The sequence below is a fragment of the Lolium perenne genome, chromosome 3 (assembly GCF_019359855.2).
Source record: "Lolium perenne isolate Kyuss_39 chromosome 3, Kyuss_2.0, whole genome shotgun sequence".
Classification (NCBI taxonomy): Eukaryota; Viridiplantae; Streptophyta; class Magnoliopsida; order Poales; family Poaceae; genus Lolium; species Lolium perenne.
Window position 1 is genome coordinate 313,170,285 of NC_067246.2, and position 22,253 is coordinate 313,192,537.

General features: G+C 40.7%; 1 protein-coding gene across 1 annotated transcript; it reads right to left on the reverse strand.

Moving 5' to 3' along the window:
* Positions 1-631: 631 nt before the first annotated feature.
* LOC127345493 (long chain base biosynthesis protein 2d) lies at positions 632-4,887 on the reverse strand. Its single transcript, XM_051371970.1, has 12 exons — positions 4,498-4,887; positions 4,322-4,387; positions 3,199-3,287; positions 2,946-3,091; positions 2,730-2,854; positions 2,557-2,650; positions 2,310-2,473; positions 1,947-2,108; positions 1,736-1,862; positions 1,480-1,646; positions 1,209-1,316; positions 632-1,036 (listed from the first exon to the last, which is right to left on the reverse strand). Exons 1-12 carry the CDS (start codon positions 4,621-4,623, stop codon positions 941-943), a joined length of 1,470 nt encoding a protein of 489 aa, XP_051227930.1. The 5' UTR covers positions 4,624-4,887; the 3' UTR covers positions 632-940.
* Between the last annotated feature and the right edge of the window lie 17,366 nt (positions 4,888-22,253).

Sequence of the window (22,253 nt, forward strand, 5' to 3'; positions counted from 1 at the left end):
ACCGAGCTCTCATCTCCTACATCCTCCAGCCCCTAGGCATGCATGCTACAGCCTCAACATATCTCTTTTCTCTTCTCCTCCTTGATCTCACTAGCAACCAAACATAACAAGACAAACAGCTGAGCTGAGGCACATTGAAACAGAAAGACAGTGTTGTTCCAGTTGAATTGAATCACATGCTTGTGCAATCACAGCAGCATGGCACAGCATTTCTCTTTCCTGCCTTCTGATGATAGCAACACTTTGAGTGACTGTCCTCTACTCTCTTGATATGCACATTGCTCACATCCATTATTAACCAAGGGCTCAAGGCCCAGCTAGTTTCTTATTGGCAAAAGGCTAACTTCTTTTTTTGGCCTACCATAACAGCTCATCAACATCTTCATGTCCTAGCAACAGATCTGTGAAATCTACAGAGCTGCACCTGTTAGGGAGCCCTATTGAGATAATTCAATACGATCAATCAACAATACTTCACTGATCACTAAAAGAGTGTATAACCACACACGCGGAGCACTTGACTGAAATCCTGTTCTTACACTGGGTTTATGAAACTAAACCCACCATAGTCTTAAGTCTAAGCAATATTTGACAGTCAAGCTGGTTTTGGACATGGTCAATGCAGCTAATGTTGAGCCTTGAAAAGAAGTTAATAAAAAGAAGGGAATTAGTATCTACAAGATTTTAGTCACTTACAGAGATTCTGTTTTCTTGAATACGACAAAACAGTGTCTACATAAGATAAGTCGTGTTATGTTTCGAACTATAATGGATGATTATACAAGCTGTACAAAATTCGAAACTGCTTCCTGAAAAGAAGAAGAGTGAAGGGTCCTGAGGTGCACAAAAGAGCCAAACCAAGCATGATGACTATGCCAAGACGACTGAGTAGATCTTGCATATAAGCAGCAAACTGCTCCCGCTTGTCTGTTCTCACTGCTCACTGGAGCTTCTTAAGTTTGTCAACGGATGCAGGCTTCTCTTGCTCAACTGGAAAGTACTTGATTCCCACAAGATCACCAACTTTGCTGATAACCTGAACAATTTGCATTCAATTTAATATATAATCAGTGATGTATTGTGTACATCTCACAATCCATAAATGCATTCATATTATTCATGTATTCAGATCAAGTACACTACATGGATTTACTGCAAACATGTGGCACCAAACCACCTAGGCACATCAATGGGAGAGTGGATTTTACCTGCAAGCCTTTAATAAGATCTTCCCTGGTTTGGGAAGCTGAGATACATATCCTAGCTCTGGCAAGTAGTAGCGGCGTAGCAGGAAATGCAACAGTAACAACAGCAACCTAGAATTACAGAACATGCCACATTAGTAAAGATGAACTCAAACTTCACCAATTAGAAACATAAGCATGAATTGCGTAATTTCTCTTACAAATCTAAATAAATGAACAATACATAACTATTATATGAATCTAATGTGTGCTGCAACACGATACGAAAACTCACATTTTGCTTCAGGCACTCCCTTGAGAATGCAGGAATTTTAGCAGGGTTGTAAAGCATGATGGGCATGACAGGTGAGTCATTATCTCCTAGCACCTCAAACCCCATTTTCTGAAGCTCTGAACGGAAAAAATTGCTGTTCTCCCGAATCTGAGCAAGTTTCTTGGCCCCTATTTAGAGCAATGACTAGATTAGGAATTTCGTCAAGACAAGAGACATACAGAAGTGATAAAATCTTTCAATCCTCATTCTGATATACCTCTGTTAGATCCATCTTCCCCAAGGACAACTTTTATCGCGGAGATGACCTGCTGGACTGCTGGAGGTGACATGGATGTTGCATATATATGGGCTGGGCATGCATGCTTGAGATGGTCAATTATCTCCTGAAAAACATTGAATGGCCTACTGATCAGATTTATCAAATCTGTACATGTTCAGTCAAGAATTGGTAAGAATATTCTTCATACTTTTGATGCTGCAATGTAACCTCCACACGATCCAAATGATTTTGTAAATGTTCCCATCATAATATCAACATCAGCAGGATCCACTCCCAGTAGTTCACATACACCTCTCCCTGTTTTCCCAACAGCTCCAATACTGTGTGCCTCATCTAAATATGTGTAAGCCTATTAAGAAGTTTAAGAACTCCAGTCAATACTCGAATAAATCACTACCAGTTTGAAGTTTTGCATAAGCATAGCTGGTGAACACCAGTACTATATATGCCATTAGTAATATGCTCATTATGCAAGGAACTATATTTTTCATTACTATATGATGCAGTGTTCCTACAAAATAGCAGAAGTCAGTATGCACAATTCTCAAACCTTATATTTCTTGCAGACAGCCATAATCTCAGGGAGGTTGCACAGCTCCCCTTCCATGCTATAAATTCCCTCAATAATCACAATTATCTTCTTCCATGGTCTGTGTGTACGAGGCTGGCCCCCTGCAATCTGCTCCCTCAGTACGTCTTCCAAATGTGCAGGGTCTGGAAGAAAATAAAGGAAAGCATTAAACTACATGACTCATCATTGAGCTAATTACTTGAGATGCAGCTGTTATGGAGCTTACTGTTATGTTGGAAAACCTGGACCGTAGCCCCTGAACCTCTAGCTCCATTCACTATAGAAATATGGTTCAATGAATCACTAACTATCAATCCTCCCTGCAATCATTGCTATTCATTAGCTCCATCGTGTATCGGAAGAGCAGAAGAAGGAAATGACTATCTCCTCACCACATACCTTCCCAATCAAGATAGGAATGATCGCCGAGTTTGTCACATAACCCATGCCAAAAAGAATAGCTGCAGGTTTGCCAACAAATCGTGCAACCAGCTCCTCAAGCTCTGTGTGGAGCTTAGTATTTCCTAAGATCATAGAAATAAATTAACCTTCTTTTCAGTATATTATTAAAGTACTATATGGAGGCAAACTACAACATGGACATTAAACACCTACCTCCATCAACTCGGGAACTGCAAGTACTCACAGAGTATTTCTTGAGTGACTCAATAACACGAGGAGTGCAGTACTCATCTGCTGCAGCAAAACCAAGGTAGTTGTAGGAACCCAAATTAAGACACTTGGATGTATTAGTGGTACATCTGCATTGAAGATGCACTGAATTAGAGACCTCCATTCATCCTGGGATAACATCCGCAGCAATAGCTTATGCTAATTAGGTGTGGAGTTGAATGTCTGGAATACATACTTGAGTGTCTTGTTACCATCATTTGAGGTTCGCTCAACTACATCGAACCAAGCATCCGGCGCACTAGCAATAGGCCGGTTAAAACAGTCCTGCCCACCCGATAAGGAAAGGCAAACAAAAGTAAGTTCCACAAAAATCATTGAATACATTGTAGAAGTATGGTTTACTCAGATTAACGATTAGTTCTTCCTGATAATTATTTTTTGCCTGGGATAACAAGTGGAATAGTAAAAAAACAAATGTTGCAAAATGAACAGAAAGTTCAAGATCACTCAAAACAAGCAATATTTTACTTTAGGTAAACAAACTAGCTCACTATTTCTCCGCTACAAAGTTTGGGAGAAGTTCTCGCTGTGTTTAAGCCATTTTACTCGCCACTACGAGCGAAATAGCACGCTAAATGTCGTAGCATATACCACTGCTATTGTTTCCCTCCACAAAGGTGAAGCCCAATCAGCTTTAGGCCCAAAACCCCTCCCGGCTTAACCTAATCACCTCGTGGTTCGCCAATCCCCACCCCAACGAGGTCGAAATTCCCCACTTTTTGTTGCTTGAACCTTGACAGCGACATTTCAATTGATAGTGTGATATTCTTAGGATTGAAACAAGGCTGCAGTGAAAAGATTTATGCCTGTACTGTTCTCCTGGAAAAAAAAAAGAAGCTTTTATATTATGTTTCAATTGAATAGCTGCTGGAATCCTTTATTTATTGGTTATATCTTTCATTTCATTTTGCAAAACACTATTTGATCTTGTAGCTGCTATAGCATCCATCATAGCGTCTGAAGGAGGGCGCCACTAAATCACTTAGCGCACGCTATTTTTTCCCTTCATTTTGCTTCACTCAACCAGTGATTGGACATATGAAGTAAGGTGTTTCACTTGGGATCTCATAATTCTAGTGCAGCAGTAGATGAGGTTGGGGTGCTTTCAGACATCGCAGCAATTGATGAACGTCTGGAGCTCTCACTTGGGAATATACTCACTTTCCATCATATGATCTACCTAAGCAGGCACTAGATTTAGCAGGGAACTCGAGCAACTGGCTCAGAATTACATGATCCAAGTAAAAAAAAAATGTTTTTTTTTTACGAATCGTTGCAGTGGGGAGGAGATCCCTCACCTGGATGCGGAGGTAGAGGCGGCGCGTGTAGAAATCCTCGTACCCCAAGCAAATGGGCGCGTAACCCTACCGAATCAGCAAGAGGAACAGCGTCAGGGCCCGGAAAGATATTAGGAAAACACAAATCAGACTCTTTCTGGCCGGCCGGCCGGCCGGGCAGGGTAGAGGAAGGGAACCTTGAGGTTGCTGGATTTGCCGGCGTCGAGGATCCTGCGGAAGAAGTCGCGGAAGTGGCCGAAGGCGAAGAGGAGGCCGTAGCTGAAGAGCGTGGTGAGCGCGGTCAGGTACGGGAGCCTCACCATCCTCGCTCCCTTGCACGCGGCTGGCGGGAGGCGGCGGGAGCGGGAGTATTAGTGGCCGCCAGCCCCCGGCGACTTGAGAGGGTGAAGCGGTCGTGAACGGCGACGAGGGGCGGCGACCGGCCAATGGTTCCCGATGGCGACCGGGGTAGATTGGAATCTGTGAGGTTAGCGGGCGGTGAGGTTAACGGGGCGGTGCGTTTGGTTGAACGTGGACGGCGACGACGGAGGCCAGCGCAGCGCACGCGTATCAATTCCGGCTCCAACTCACCAGCGGAGCACCGGATCGCCACACGCGCCTTGTTTGTTTCCAAGCAGTTTCCTATACGCCCACAATTCAATTCAAATCAAAGCTCTTTCTTTTCTTTCGGTTTGGCAGCCGTAAGTTTTGAGCAATTTCATCTCTTTTCTTTACTAATGCATGCTTTCCAATGTGTTTTTAATTACTTTCGTGTGTGTATGTGTGTGGTACCTTGGTCTGATGACGGCAGAAAAGTCCACACTTGACTATTATTCCTTTTTTTTTTTTTTTTTTTGAGACGCATACGTATATATTAAGTCGAAGACATACGGAGTACAGAATACGTACACAGAGAACAGATACGGTCTAGAAGGACACGTAGACCCGTACAAATTGCAGACAGACCCCTGAAGAAAAACAAAACAACAACGAAGCCCTTGGGGAACTCTGCACCACCGGACCGAACCCGCCGCTCGCCGGCGACACCGAAGCACCGCGAGAGCAAGAGACGGAGACCACCACACCCGAGGTTGAAGAAGCTCCATCGCCATCTGGCTTTGTGAACCACGAGAAGAAGCACCGAAGGTGCCCACATATCGCTGTGGCACGCGGGTCGGGGATCTACCCCGAGCTCACCTTCAACCTCCAGATCCGGCCCCTCCCGCCGCAGGAGGCGAGGAGCAGCACCAGATCCGCCGCCGACGGACCACACCCCAAAGCACGGACCACGGCATCCTCCGGCCACCGCCACCGCAGCAGACTGGGCCGGCGAAGCTCCTGCACACCTTCCCCCTTCTTCCCGACGACGGTGGAGACGACGGCGCCGAGACGCGGACGAGAAGGGGGAACAAAAGTCCATAGCAAGGTCGCCGCCGCGCCGACGACCTCGCCAAGACACTTTATTCGCCGCCGGCGCCACCAACGCCACAGGCGGAAACTTAGCTACCTAGCCTGACCTAGACTACGAGCACACAGATCCGCCCGGCGATTCAACCCCCCACCCCCTTCCGACGGCCCCAAGGCCGACGAGAAGGAGGAGGGCGGCGGAATCGCCGGCGGAACGAGGGTCGCCTCCCGGTCGCCTTTTACTGTGTAGAGAGGGGAACGAGAGCGTTGTGTTAAAGTGCCCAGTGTTTGCCTGCCTTTGGGGCTTCCTCACTTGACTATTATTCCTTGATGGAAGACTCTTACATAAGGATACTCGTCATGCTCTGTTTGCTGATGACATGAAAACAAAATCTGCATAGAATATCTTGGATCGAGTACTGTTTTGTGATATATCTTTTGTGTTTTGTTCCTTCTGACCAAATTGATTCACCTGTTAGGTGCATATAATCATCTAGTACAGTAGTAGCAATATTTTAAGGAAAACGCTTCGTTTCGGTCGGCCGATCGTGGCAGGAAGATCGGTCGTGGCCTCGTGGGCCTAGAATCCTTCCGCGCGGGAGCCACCACGTGATGGGCTGAAAACTTCAGCCGAATGCACAGGCCGGTTTAGCACATGGGTCGTATCAGCGTCTAGTTAGCTTCTACGTAAGAATTAGATGGAATTTTTGTTGTTAACTATTGTAATTTTTAGATCATTTTTTTATTAGATTTGTTGTTCATTATTGTTGTAAACAGCCAACACTTTTTGTTAGATTTCTTTGGTGCTAATAATCAAGTGGATTTTTTGTTGTAATCGTTCGCGGCTTTTTGTAAAAATAGTTAGTGATTTTTGTTGTAATTCAATCTATAGAAAATTAATTATTTCTTGGCCATTTCAAACTATTTTTGCAAGCATATGGAATTTTTGTTGTTGTAATAGTCTATGGTTTTTGGTGAATTTGTTGGCGACTTTTGTTGTAAATCAATACCATCGACTATGGGGATGGTGTAACTGATGAAAGATATACAGTGCGAACTATTACATATAATTTTTTGTAAAAAAATTCATATAAATTTTGTAACAATTTTATATAAATTTTATAAAGAAAGCACGTCAGAGATGTTGTAATGTTTATGTGGGAGTTTGACTCAGGTTTACAATTTTTGTTGTAATTGTCTATATATTTGTATTAAAATAATTGGTGATTTTTGTTGTAACTAAATATGTGCAAATTCGTTATTGCTTAATTAATTTTTTCATATCCACAAACACATGTGTTTTTTATCGTAATAGATTTTTATTTTTGTTGTAATTTGTTGTCATGTTTTGTTGTAAACCAACCAGTCGCAAGATATTTGTTATTTAACCATGTTTTATAACATTACTTTTTAAAATTTTGTTGTGAAGATTTTGTTGTAATTATATTTATATATTGTAAACAGAATAAGAGATATTGTTGTAATATGTATGACTAGAATCTGTCATATAGTGGCACTTTTGTTGTAAATAGTGAGAACGTCGGGACTAAAGAAATATACCTTTTGGCTTTAACTGGGTAAGGCAAGGAGTGCGGGTTGAGTTCCAAAAAACTAGGGGGTTAAACACAAAACATGCACTCGGTTGATTGTGGGCGTTGGATCGCGATCGGAGGGCGCGGAAGACAACCGATTTCTGAATCGTTTTTCAGCCGACCGACGCCTAGCGTTAGCCATATTTTAAAGTCAAAAGAGCTCACACGACCGCCTCTATGGACTTTATGGTGGAGGGAACTTGATATTAATTGTGGTGGCCGCTCTGATGCCCATACGTTGTGGCAAAAATGATCAACACGTCTGTCTGCGAAGTGTGAAGAGGTGAGAATAAAAGGCTCATTAGACGGGACATAAAAAAGTGTTAGTAGAGCGTTCAGGTTGTAATCCTCCCAGTGAAGATATCATTGAAGACTTAAGCATGCATGTGGTATGTTTGTCTAGGAATAAGGATTTGTTTTGAGTGTTATAAAACCGACACTAGTTTATTTTATTAACTTATTTTGCCAATGTATTTTTCACAACTCCAGTTTATTTCTGTTGCCAATATTATAAATATAAGTAAAATCCCACTCAAGTCCCTCGTTTTTTTTAGGGAAAGCCACCAAGGCGGGTTATATTAATTTAGGAAAAACATATACATCGTTTGCAATTACATCGACAAGAAAATCATTGGGGGGGGGGGGGGGTCATCCATCCAAACACCTTGGGGATTCACCACCGCCTCCCTAGCAAGCACATGAACCGCATTGTTGTAACATCTCAACCTTGTTTAATAAATAAATGTATGTTCATGAGCATACCATGCATTTAATTTGAACTTGAGAAAAATTTGCATCAAAATGAAAAAAAAAAACTAATATGTGAATACTCCTATAATTGAAATGCCTTCAAAATCTCTCAAGTTTTTTCAAACTAAATTCACATGGCATTTCTGTTGTTAACAGGGCCATGAATGTTTTATATTTTTTTAGAAAAAATTGAATCTTCAAACTATTCTCAAAATAGAATTTCAAATTTGAAAGCTAGAAAAAGAAAAGGAGAGAAACCCTCCCCTCCTTGGGTTCGAAGCCTATTTCTCTTCCTCCCTCTTCTCTTTGCGCGTAGCCCAAGGCAGTCCAGCTGCAGCCCAGCCAGCAGCCCACCCGGCCAAGCAAAAGCCCAGGGCGGGCGGGTTTCAAAATGGCCTTCTTCCCCGGGCCTCCAAGCAGTTGCTAATGAGTGTATTTTTGGAGTGTTTTACTCCTTTATTTCACATAGGTATTCTTGTGTACTGATGAGTGCATTTTTAGCATGTTTTCATATCTTTATTTCATTAAGTTATCGTTGAGTAGTAGTAGGAATTTTGTATTTCACCGCGCTACCGCGCCCTTTTATGCTTGTCTACAAAGGATCTCCAAATAATAAGTCAATGATGAATATCAATGAAAACTGTCATTTTCTGAAATTTTGACGTGATAGAAATCATTTTCGCACTTAACTATGCACCTAGGCTAAAGGACAATGCGAGGACAACCTCATGTAATTTTAATGGGCATCGGTACGGGCAAGGCCCGCCCGTACCATCCGCCCGTACCAACTACCGGAAGCACTGCCTCGTCAAATATTTTCACCTCCCCCAGACGGATCTGAGATCCAAGCGAGTACGCGGCCAGAAACACCAGAACACAGTCCCAGAAGAGATCTGAAGGAAGATCAAGAAGGGGCCTCATCCAAGCTGCTACCTGGATCATTGGAGCACAAGGCATCATCACCTTCATCATCAACCACAACGAATCATCATCTCCATTCCCTCCATCTCATTAGATTGTAATCTCCATTCCCATTGTGGATGTGTACTTGGATTCACACCGTTATTCCTATTACATACGCAAGTTTATGATGATGTTCTTGATTGTCTCCATGTGTGAGTAGTTCATCCCGTTCTTGGGGAGATGGAGAAACCCTAGCTAGTAGTATTATTATATGAATTAAGATAATTTATAGCTTTGCACTATGATTGTATGTTAGTTTTCTCCTGTGATGTTGCATGATGTCGACCATGTGATATTTGCCTAAGGGTCACAGGAGGGAACTACCGTCGAAAGTTCGGTAGTGTATACGGCGGGAAGTGACATTCTGTGTGTGGTGCATTATTGTACGGAAGAGGGGGATAAGAAGGGACTTGCAATGCTTAACAAATAACCACGGTGTAATCCTTTAATTGTGATGGACCAATAGGTGGCTTGCCGAAGGTTGTGATGTGTTATGAGATACATATTCCAACTTCGAGCCTTTTCCACATACAACGAGGGCTAATATATGAGTTATCTAGTTTGTGTCTTTAGTTAATACTAGAGGTGAAACCAACAACCCTCGAGAACATATTAGTATTATTGCGGTCCAAACATACTCTTTAGTTGCATTTCCATTCTTCAATTCCAGTCATTTGCTCTACAAAAGCACTCTACAACACTCCTTTTATATTAAATCCTTCCCTTGAGATTTGAGATAACTTTAAGTAATTTTAGATAATTAGTTAAAAAGGGGCATTAAGATCACTACTAGTAGCTCCTCGTGGTTTGATACTCTTATTTCGAAACTAGCTACATTTGATGTGTGTTCTTGCAGTTATCAAGCTATTTTCTGGCGTTGTTGATGTTGTGCAAAGCACGCAGTTGGGAAACCCCAAGAGGAAGGTATGATGAGCACAGCAACAAATTTTCCCTCAGTAAGAAACCAATGTTTAATCGACCAGTAGGAGAAAGAAATCACTTCTGAAGGTGTTGCTATCTGACTTTGGCAGGGTGCACTACCGGTGTCAGCAACAACGTGGAACCTGCCCACAACACAACCAAAATACTTTGTCGCAACTTACAATGAGGTTCTCAATCTCACCGGTTTTGCTGAAAACAAAGGATTAGACGTATAATATAGAAAGAGATGTTTATTTGCAGTGAAACAAAGAGAACAATGTGTGGATGCCAGAAAAAGAGTTGTTGTTGTGGGAGTTGGCAATAAAAATAACATGTATTTGCAGTGTAAAAGAAAGGACTGGGGTCCACAATTCACTACAGGTGTCTCTCCATAAAGATAAATAATATGTTGGGTAAACAAATTACAGATGGGCAATTGATAGAATAAAGACCATACATGAGAAGATGATTACTATGAGATTCATTTGGGCATTACAACAAGATTCATAGACCGTAATCCAACTGCGTCTATGACTAATAATCCACCTTCCGGTTAGCATCCGCACCCCTTTCAGTATTAAGTTGCAAGCAATAGATTATTGCATTAAGTAAAGTGTGTAAAGTAAACAATTGAATTATCCTTGGATAGAGCATTGTTGTTTTCTTCCTAGTAGCAACAACACATCTACAACCTTAGAAGTTATTGTCACTCTCCCAGATTACTAGAGGCATGAACCCACTATCGAGCATAAATACTCCCACTTGGAGTCACAAGCACATACTTGGCCAGAGCATCTACTAGCAACGGAGAGCATGCAAGATCACAAATAACATATGACAAGTATATAATCAATCTCAACCACAGTATTCAATATTCATCGGATCCTAGCAAACACAACATGTAGCATTACATAAAGAGGATTTTGATCATGATAGGCAGCTCACAAGACCTAAACATGAAGCATAAAGTGGATAAGACAACCATCTAGCTACTGCTATGGACCCGTAGTCCAGAGATGAACTACTCGCGCATCACTTCGGAGGCGGGCATGGTGATGTGGAGGCCTCCGGTGATGATCTCCCTATCAAGCAGGGTGCCGAGAAGAGTTTCAGAACCCTCCCGAGCTAGAGTCGATGATGGCGGCGGCGACGGAACTTTTCGTGGATGGAGGCTCGGGTATTTAGGTTTTTTCCAAACAAATGAATATATAGACGGAAGGGCGAGGTCGGTGGGCACCCGAGGGGCCCACGCCATACCTAGGCGCGGCTAGGGGTGGTGTGGCCACCCTCTTGGCTCGCCTCCGTCCCTCCTCTGGACTCTGTCTTCGTTACAGTAAAATAGGAACTTCGGCTTTCGTTTCGTCCAATTCCGAGAATATTTCCTGTACAACTTTTCTGAAATACAAGAACAGCAGAAAACAGGAACTGACACTATGGCATCTTGTCAATAGGTTAGTTTCTAAAATACGAAGTTTAAACAAAACATATAGAAATTGGTGTAAAAAGCATGAAGCATCAAAAATTATAGATATGTTTGCAATGTATCAGCCGTTGCCGGGGAGCTCAGCGCTTTTGGTCTTTGCTTTTAGATGCTAATTTATTTGTTTTCCTACTTTAGTTGTTTTTGAGTTACAGGTGAAAACCCATGGAGGATTACCAACGTGAGATACAGCTCCAAGCTGTAAGGAGCTCTGGCCCTCCAATGGAGGCTTTTATTAAATCAGACATACTCATCAATACGAGAGGGTATGAAATACACCCCACACTATTAGACTTACTGCAATCCAAGATATTTGCAGGAGACGAAACTGAAGATCCGTATGGACATATTTAATATTTTGAAGATGTTTGTGCAACTTTCAATTTAAACATCTTTTTAGAAGATGAGGTTAAGTTTACACTCTTTGGATAAACTCTTACTGATAAAGCTCGAACTTGGTATAATGATTATCCTAATTTATATTTTTCTGAATGGAGAACATTGTCTACTAAATTCCTTCAGACATTTTTTCCAGAAACCAGGTCTCTTGGAGCAAGGCGGATGATTACAAACTTTAAAAGATTACCGCAAGAGGGCTTGTATGAAAGCTACTCAAGATTCAGGGAGATTCTTAGAAATTGTCCTTATCATGATTTTCTACCTTGGTTAATCATACATACTTTCTATGCAGGAGTTAATTTGGAGAATAGAGATTTATTAGATTTACTTACCGATGGATCTTTTACTGAGTATGGAATCGTTAAGGCTTGGGACTTATTAGAAACCATACACAAAGATAATATTTTGAAAGAAAGTGAAGAACCTGATTCAAAGTCTCTAGTAGAGCTAGAATATATTAACAATTTTATGCAGTTTAGAAATGTTGTTGAATTATTTGTTAATAACAAGCTTCAGCCTAAAATACAATTCAAATTGTTAAGAACTATGCTAAACATCTGCAACTCCCAAATGATTGGGAACATTATGAACCTTCTTAAATTAAATAATCTCTTAAGAAAATCTCAACATGTAAGCAGGTTGAAGAGAAGGTGTATAAAACAGAAGAGTTACCATGCCCACTCAAGATAAAGCAGAAAGAGGAAGTGTGGAACATGAAGCCTAAGAAGTTGACTAGAAACCTAGGGGCAATCAGCACAAACATAGACATAGTAAAGGAGCTCCTTGAACCTGAAGGTGTTGAAGGCGAGGAAGTAAGGATTAATCGGAAGTCCTCTCAACTTATAGGAAGAAGGCCAGGAGGTAAGAATGAAAGGTATAAAAGTATTAAATTTCGTCTAGGATAAATTGATTTTAAGGGTGTGAGAGATGAAAGCTCAAATATAAACATTCTTATACATCATGTCGTTAATACCTGGATGATCATGAATTAGAACCCTCAGGTATAACTCTTGTACTCTCAGATAGGACCTAACACAAATGCCATGGGTTCTTCGCAATACTTACATTACGGTTGAAGATTTTGTTTACCCAATAGACTTTTACGTTATTGATATATTGCTAGACCCTTTTTGTCCAATCATATTAGGAGCACCCTTTTGTGTTCTAACAAAACTAAATATTGATAGCAAAAATAAGGTTATGTCTCTGCAGATTGCAGAAGAGGAAGTAAGCATCAAATTCAAAGAATTAAAGAAAATTACCTTATGAAAAGAAAGCTGAAGTTAAGGAGCGAAAGACTATTGAGGAACCGGCTGCTATTTACTTTAATATTCCTCAGAATGATCCAAAAAGAAGTCTGACCAACGATGAGTCAATCCCAAATGACGAAGGTAAGAAAAAACTAGATGATATTTTGAACAATTCAGCAGAAGCAGAAGACCTTCGATACTCTGAATATGAAGAATTGGTGAGGAAGGGAGATGAAGATCCACCATCTTTAGAACTAAAAACCCTTCCTGAGGACTTAAGATATGAATTTCTTGATGAAGAGAAGAAATGTCCGGTAATAATAAATAGTAGATTTTCTTCCATTGAGGTTAGATCTTTGCTAGATGTTCTTATTGAGCATGATAAAGTTTTCATGTATTATCTTAATGATATTAAAGGCATATATCCTTCAATAATAACCCATAAGATAATCATGGAAGATGATGCTAAACCTTTCGTAGATACACAAAAGAGAATGAACCCCAAAATAAAAGAAGTAATAAGGAAAGAAGTCATTTTTTTACTTGATGCTGGTATAATTTACCAAATTTCGGACAGTAAATGGGTAAGTCCTACCCATTGTATCCCGAAGGATGGAGAAATAACTATCATTAGTAAATGGTGATGAGAATAGCCTTATTCTCACAATAATTATAACCGGCTATAGTATGTGCATAGATTTCTGGAAGTTGAATAAAGATAATGTACTAAGAAAGTTCATAAGCCACCACCCTTGGTGGAGCAGGTCTTAGAAAGGCTTTCAAATAACTCTTATTTTTGCTTTCTTGATGGTTATTCAGGGTATACCCAAATCCCTATCCAGCCTGAAAACCAAGAGAAACAACTTTTACTTGCCCATATGGTGCTTATGCTTATAGGTTACTACCTTTTGGCCTTTGTAATGTTGTTGCAACCTTTCAAGAATGTGTTTTAAAAATCTTTGAAAAAATTGTTGAAAACACTGTGGAAGTACTTATGGATGATTTTGTTGTTTATAATAATACTTTTGATAAATACCTCTACAATCTTGATCAAGTTTTGCAGGAATGTAAAAAAGGAAAGTTAGTTCTTAACTGGCAACGATGTTGTTTCATGGTAAAAGAAGGTAAGGTATTTGGACATAAAATTTCTGAGAAAGGGATTGAAATAGATAAGTTAGGACTTGAAACACTGAGGGAATCACCTAGACCACGAGACGTTAAAGGATTACAAAACTTTGTTGGACATTCTAGGTTCTATCGATGTTTTATTACTTTGCTAATCTAGGTGCCGCATTAACTCATTCACTCCAAAAGGATGTCCCTTTTATTTTTGATAATGAATGTATCACTGCTTTTTGAACAGTTAAAAGCAGCATTAGTGACAACACCCATTATACAACCTCCTAATTGGAAAGAATCATTTGAAATAATGTGCAATGCTAGCGATTATGCAATAGGTGCCGCCTTAGGGCAACGAGATGGTAAGAACCTAAATGTTATTCAGTATGCTAGTCAAATTTTTAATAATGATCAAAAGAAATATGCCACAATTGAAAAAGAATTTCTCGCAATTTTCTTTGCATGTGATAAGTTTAGTTCTTATATCATTAACTCTAAGGTAAAAATACACACTGATCATCAAGCTTTGTGGCACCTCGTGGTGAAGAAAGATGCAAAGCTGCGTTTGATTAGGTGGGTATTATTACTTCACGAATATGAATTGGAAATAGTGGACATACGAGGTAAGGATAACCCTGTTGCTGATCACTTATCCCGCATGGAAGGCATATAATATGATCTAGTTCCAATTAGCGAGTCATTACCAAGGGAATGCTTTGCAGTTGTTAATTCTAATGGCCCTTGGTTTGCGGATTATGCTATTTTTATTGTAGGAAGGTTTCTACCAAAGGACATGGGCTTACATAGGAGAAGAAAATTCTTTCATGATATAAGACATTACTTTTGGCATGAACCTTACTTATACAAACATGGAGTGGATGGCATGACTAGACGGTGTGTACCTGAAATTGAGATGCTCCCTAATTTGAAGGCTTGTCATGCAGCTCCTTACGGTGGGCATCACGCTGGACCTCGCACCACTGCAAAGGTTTTACAATCAGGTTTCTACTATCCAACTTTATTCAAAGATGCTAATGAACTTGTTAAGAACTGTGATGCTTGTCAACGTATGAGTAACATAAGTAAGAGACACGAAATGACCATGAACTATAATCTCATAATTGAACCTTTCGATGTTTGGGGAATGGATTTCATGGGGCCTTTTCCTCCATTGAATGGTTATACTCATACTTTAGTTGATGTTGATTATATTACTAAATGGGTAGAGGCAATGCATCAACTTCTATCAAAATGATTAAAGATATAATTGTCCCCAGATTTGGAGTTCCTAGAGTGTTAATCACGGATGGTGGCTCACTTTATGGAAGGAACTTTTTGAAGAATCCTTTATAAATATGGAGTTAATCATCATTTGGTGACACCTTATCATCCACAGACTAGTGGGCAAGTTGAATTATCTAGTAGGGAAATCAAAAAAATACTGCAGAAAACTGTTAACACCACTAGGAAGGATTTGTCTATGAGGCTTAATGATTCTCTTTGGGCATATCGTATTGCGTTCAAAAATCCTATGGAAAATACGCCTTATAAAATGGTTTATGGTAAGGCTTGTCATTTACCTTTAGAATTAGAACATGGAGCTTTTTGGGCAATTAAGAAATTGAATTATGATTTTAAGGCCGCCGGAGAAAAAAATTATTAGATATACAAGCTCTAGATGAACTAAGAAGTCAAGCTTATGAAAGTGCTAAACTTTTTAAAGAGAAAGTCAAAAGGTGGCATGATAAAAAGCTTCAAAATAAGGAGTTCAAACAAGAGGATAAAGTTTTGCTATTCAACTCCCGTCTTAAGCTTTTTGCAGGAAAATTGAGATCGAAATGGGAAGGCTAAGACCATATGATGTGGAGGAAGCCTACACTTTAGGTGCTATAAAACTGAAAGGGCAGTCTGCCTCCAGTTCATGGATTGTCAACGGCCAGTGCCTCAAGCATCACAGAGCATATGAGGTAAATAATGTTGTTGAAGTTTGAATGGTTTCAGCTGAGAAATTTATTGAAGACACTTATGTTAGTACTTATGATGAAGAGTCTTTCGTTGATTATTGTGTATCTTAAAGACTCAGGTCTGGGATTCTATTTGGATTTTTCTTACTTGTTCTTTCCAAACGTACTCGTTGGGGTGTTTTCGACAACGGTACGGGCGGATGGTATGGTCGTACCGGCCCGTACCGATGGTCGTTAAACTTACTGGAAACCTTCATGTTCTCTTTGTTTTTCGCTTCTTTCTGGTACGACTGGGTGGTACGGTCATTGTTACCGTACCGATGGTCATAAAATTTAAAGTAAGTTTTCAACGTTTCTTCGTTTTTCCGTCATTTTGGTACGACCGGGTGGTACGAGCGCATATAACCGTACGGATGGTTGTTAAGCTTACAGTACTTTGCAGTTTTCGTTTGAGCAATGCTAAAAAAGGAAAATTTTGCCGCCTGCACCGGTACGGGCGGATGGTACGGGGCCAACTCACCAGTACCAGATGTCGGTGCCGACGCAGGGGCTTTCTATTTACCCTTCTTTTTGATTTTTCTTTTCTCAGTTTCCCTTTTTCAATCTATTCTCTCTTCAATAATTATAGGGTTCTGCTGAGATTCAATTCTTCCCACTCGGATTTCTTGATAATTTTTAGTCTACTCCCACAAAATACATGCAACCCTTTCACATCAAGCAAATTTGGGTGAAAAAAGGAGGAAGGGTCTCAAAAATAGGTGAAGAGGGAGGGTTTTCCTCCGAACCCTTACAGGTATGATCTTCATGGATCTTCTCTCCAATTTCCTTCTAGGCTACTGATGACGCGTGAAGCACACGTTCGTTGGGAACCCCAAGTGGAAGGTGTGATGCGTACAGCAGCAAGTTTCCCTCAGTAAGAAACCAAGGTTATCGAACCAGTAGGAGATGAAGGCCACGTGAAGGTTGTTGGTGAAGGAGTGTAGTGCGGCGCAACACTAGGGATTCCGGCGCCAACGTGGAACCTGCACAACACAATCAAAATACTTTGCCCCAACTTAAAAGTGAGGTTGTCAATCTCACCGGCTTGCTGTAAACAAAGGATTAAACGTATGTTGTGGAGAATGATATTTGTTTGCAAAGAACAGCAGAGAACAATGATTGCAGTAGATTGTATTCAGATGTAACAGAATGGACTGGGGTCCACAGTTTACTAGTGGTGTCTCTCTAATAAGAAATATCATGTTGGGTGAACAAATTACAGTTGGGCAATTGACAAATAGAGAGGGCATAATAATGCACATACATATCATGATGACTAATATGAGATTTACTTAGGGCATTACGACAAATAACATAGACCGCTATCCAGCATGCATCTATGCCTAAAAAGTCCACCTTCGGGTTAGCATCCGCACCCCTTCCAGTATTAAGTTGCAAACAACAGAAAATTGCATTAAGTACGGTGCGTAATGTAAACAATACAAATATCCTTAGACAAAGCATTGTTGTTTTATCCCTAGTGGCAACAGAACATCCATAACCTTAGAACTTTCTCACATCGTCCTGCATTCAATGGAGGCATGAACCCACTATCGAGCATAAATACTCCCTCTTGGAGTCACAAGTATCAACTTGGCCAGAGCCTCTACTAGCAACGGAGAGCATGCAAGATCATAAACAACACATATATGATAGATCAATAATCAACTTGACATAGTATTCCATATTCATCGGATCCCAACAAACACAACATGTAGCATTACAAATAGATGATCTTGATCATGATAGGCAGCTCACAAGATCTAAACATGATAGCACAAGAGGAGAAGACAACCATCTAGCTACTGCTATGGACCCATAGTCCAAGGATGAACTACTCACACATCAGTCCGGAGGCGATCATGGTGATGTAGAGTCCTCCGGGTGATGATTCCCCTCTCCGGCAGGGTGCCGGAGGCGATCTCCTGAATCCCCCGAGATGGGATTGGCGGCGGCGGCGTCTCTGGAACTTTTCTCGTATCGTGGCTCTCGGTAATAGGGTTTTCGCGACGGAGAGAATAAATAGGCGAAGAGGCAGAGTCGGGAGAGGCTCGAGGGGCCCACACCCTAGGGCGGCGCGCCCCCTCCTTGGCCGTGCCGCCAGGTGGTGTGGGGCCACCTCGGCTCTTCTTCGTTTCCTCTTCGGACTTCTGGAAGGCTCCGTGGAAAATAAGACCCTGAGCTTTTGTTTCGTCCAATTCCGAGAATATTTCCTGTGTAAGACTTCTCAAACCAAAAACAGCAGAAAACAGGAACTGGCGCTTCGTCATCTTGTTAATAGGTTAGTGCCGGAAAATGCGTATAAATGATATAAAGTGTATATAAAACATCTGAGTATTGTCATAAAACTAGCATGTAACATAAGAAATTACAGATACGTTTGAGACGTATCAAGCATCCCCAAGCTTAGTTCCTACTCGCCCTCGAGTAGGTAAACGATAACAAGGATAATTTCTGAAGTGACATGCTACTATCATAATCTTGATCAATACTATTGTAAAGCATATGAGATGAATGAAGTGATTCGAAGCAATGGTAAAGACAATGACTAAACAACTGAATCATATAGCAAAGACTTTTCATGAATAGTACTTTCAAGACAAGCATCAATAAGTCTTGCATAGGAGTTAACTCATAAAAATAAATTCTTAATAGAAGGTTTTGAAGCAATACAAAGGAAGATATAAGTTTCAGCAGTTGCTTTCAACTTCAACATGTATATCTCATGGATAATTGTCAACACAAAGTAATATGATGAATGCAAACAAGCAAGTATGTAGGAATCAATGCACACTGTTGACACAAGTGTTTGCTTCTAAGATAGAAAGAAATAGGTAAACTGACTCAACATAAAGTAAAAGAAAGGCCCTTCGCAGAGGGAAGCAGGGATTACTCTTTGTGCTAGAGCTTTTTATTTTGAAAACATAGAAACAATTTTGTCAACGGTAGTAATAATTCATATGTGTTATGCATAAAACATCCTATAAGTTGCAAGCCTCATGTATTGAATACCAATAGTGCTCGCACCTTGTCCTAATTAGCTCGGATTTCCATGGATTATCATTGCATTACATATGTTTCAACCAAGTGTCACAAAGGGGTACCTCTATGCCGCCTGTACAAAGGTCCAAGGAGATAGATCGCATTTGATTTCTCGTTTTTGATAGATCTCAACTCGAGGACATCCATACCTGGACAACATAGAAAACAGATAATGGACTCATCTTTAATGCTTTAAGCATTCAACAACAGATAATATTCTCATAAGAGATTGAGGATTAATGTCCAAACTAAAACTTCCACCATGATACATGGCTTTGGTTGGCGGCCCAATGTTCTTCTCTAACAATATGCATACTCAAACCATTTAATCATGATAAATCACCCTTACTTCAGACAAGACGAACATGCATAGCAACTCACATGATATTCAACAAAAGTGTAATAGTTGATGGCGTCCCCAGAAACATGGTTACCGCTTGATACGTCTCCAACGTATCGATAATTTCTTATGTTCCGTGCTACTTTTATGATGATACACACATGTTTTATACACACTTTATGTCATATTTATGCATTTTCCGGCACTAACCTATTAACAAGATACCGAAGAGCCAGTTGTTGTTTTCTGCTGTTTTTGGTTTCAGAAATCCTAGTAAGGAAATATTCTCGGAATTGGACGAAATCAACGCCCAGGGTCTTATTTTTCCACGAAGCTTCCAGAAGTCTGATACGTCTCCGACGTATCGATAATTTCTTATGTTCCATGCCACATTATTGATGATATCTACATGTTTTATGCATACTTTATGTCATATTTATGCATTTTCCGGCACTAACCTATTAACGAGATGCCGAAGAGCCAGTTGCTGTTTTCTGCTGTTTTTGGTTTCAGAAATCCTAGTAAGGAAATATTCTCGGAATTGGACGAAATCAACGCCCAGGGGCCTATTTTCACACGAAGCTTCCAGAAGACCGAAGGAGTCACTAAGTGGGGCCACGAGGTGGCCAGACGCTAGGGCGGCGCGGCCTGGCCCTTGGTCGCGCCGGCCTAGTGTGTGGGCCCCCTGTCAGTCCCCCTGACCTGCCCTTCCGCCTACATATAGTCTTCGTCGCGAAACCCCCAGTACCGAGAGCCACGATACGGAAAACCTTTCAGAGACGCCACCGCCGCCAATCCCATCTCGGGGGATTCAGGAGATCGCCTCCGGCACCCTGCCGGAGAGGGGAATCATCTCCCGGAGGACTCTTCACCGCCATGGTCACCTCCGGAGTGATGAGTGAGTAGTTCACCCCTGGACTATGGGTCCATAGCAGTAGCTAGATGGTTGTCTTCTCCTCATTATGCTTCATTGTCGGGTCTTGTGAGCTGCCTAACATGATCAAGATCATCTATCTGTAATACTATATGTTGTGTTTGTTGGGATCCGATGGATAGAGAATACTATGTTATGTTGATTATCAATCTATTATCTATGTGTTGTTTATGATCTTGCATGCTCTCCGTTACTAGTAGAGGCTTTGGCCAAGTTGATACTTGTAACTCCAAGAGGGAGTATTTATGCTCGATAGTGGGTTCATGCCTCTATTGAATCTGGGGGAGTGACAGAAACCCCTAAGGTTGTGGATGTGATGTTGCCACTAGGGATAAAACATTGATGCTATGTCCGAGGATGTAGTTATTGATTATATTACGCACCATACTTAATGCAATTGTCTGTTGTTTTCAACTTAATACTGGAAGGGGTTCGGATGATAACCTGAAGGTGGACTTTTTAGGCATAGATGCATGCTGGATAGCGGTCTATGTACTTTGTCGTAATGCCCAATTAAATCTCACAATACTCATCATATCATGTATATGCATTGTCATGCCCTCTCTATTTGTCAATTGTCCAACTGTAATTTGTTCACCCAACATGCTATTTATCTTATGGGAGAGACACCTCTAGTGAACTGTGGACCCCGGTCCTATTCTTTTACATCGAATACAATATACTGCAATACTTGTTCTACTGTTTTCTGCAAACAATCATCATCCACACTATACATCTAATCCTTTGTTACAGCAAGCCGGTGAGATTGACAACCTCACTGTTTCGTTGGGGCAAAGTACTTTGGTTGTGTTGTGCAGGTTCCACGTTGGCGCCGGAATCCCTGGTGTTGCGCCGCACTACATCTCGCCGCCATCAACCTTCAACGTGCTTCTTGACTCCTACTGGTTCGATAAACCTTGGTTTCTAACTGAGGGAAACTTACTGCTGTACGCATCACACCTTCCACTTGGGGTTCCCAACGGTCGCGTGTTGTACGCGTGTCAAGCTAAATTTCTGGCGCCGTTGCCGGGGAGATCAAGACACGCTGCAAGGGGAGTCTCCACAATCCAATCTCTTTACTTTGTTTTTGTCTTGCTTTATTTTATTTACTACTTTGTTTGCTTCACTAAAACAAAACACAAAAAAATTAGTTGCTAGTTTTACTTTACTTGCTATCTTGTTTGCTATATTAAAAACACAAAAAAAAATTAGTTACTTGCATTTACTTTATCTAGTTTGCTTTATTTACTATTGCTAAAATGGGTACTCCTGAAAATACTAAGTTGTGTGACTTCACAACCACAAATAATAATGATTTCTTATGCACACCTATTGCTCCACCTGCTACTACAGCAGAATTCTTTGAAATTAAACCTGCTTTACTGAATCTTGTTATGCGAGAGCAATTTTCTGGTGTTAGTTTTGATGATGCTGCTGCCCATCTTAATAATTTTGTTGAACTATGTGAAATGCAAAAGTATAAGGATGTAGATGGTGACATAATAAAATTAAAATTGTTTCCTTTCTCACTAAGAGGAAGAGCTAAAGATTGGTTGCTATCTCTGCCTAAGAATAGTATTGATTCATGGACTAAATGCAAGGATGCTTTTATTGGTAGATATTATCCCCCTGCTAAAATTATATCTTTGAGGAGTAGCATAATGAATTTTAAACAATTGGATAATGAGCATGTTGTACAAGCATGGGAAAGAATGAAATCTTTGGTTAAAAATTGCCCAACCCATGGACTGAC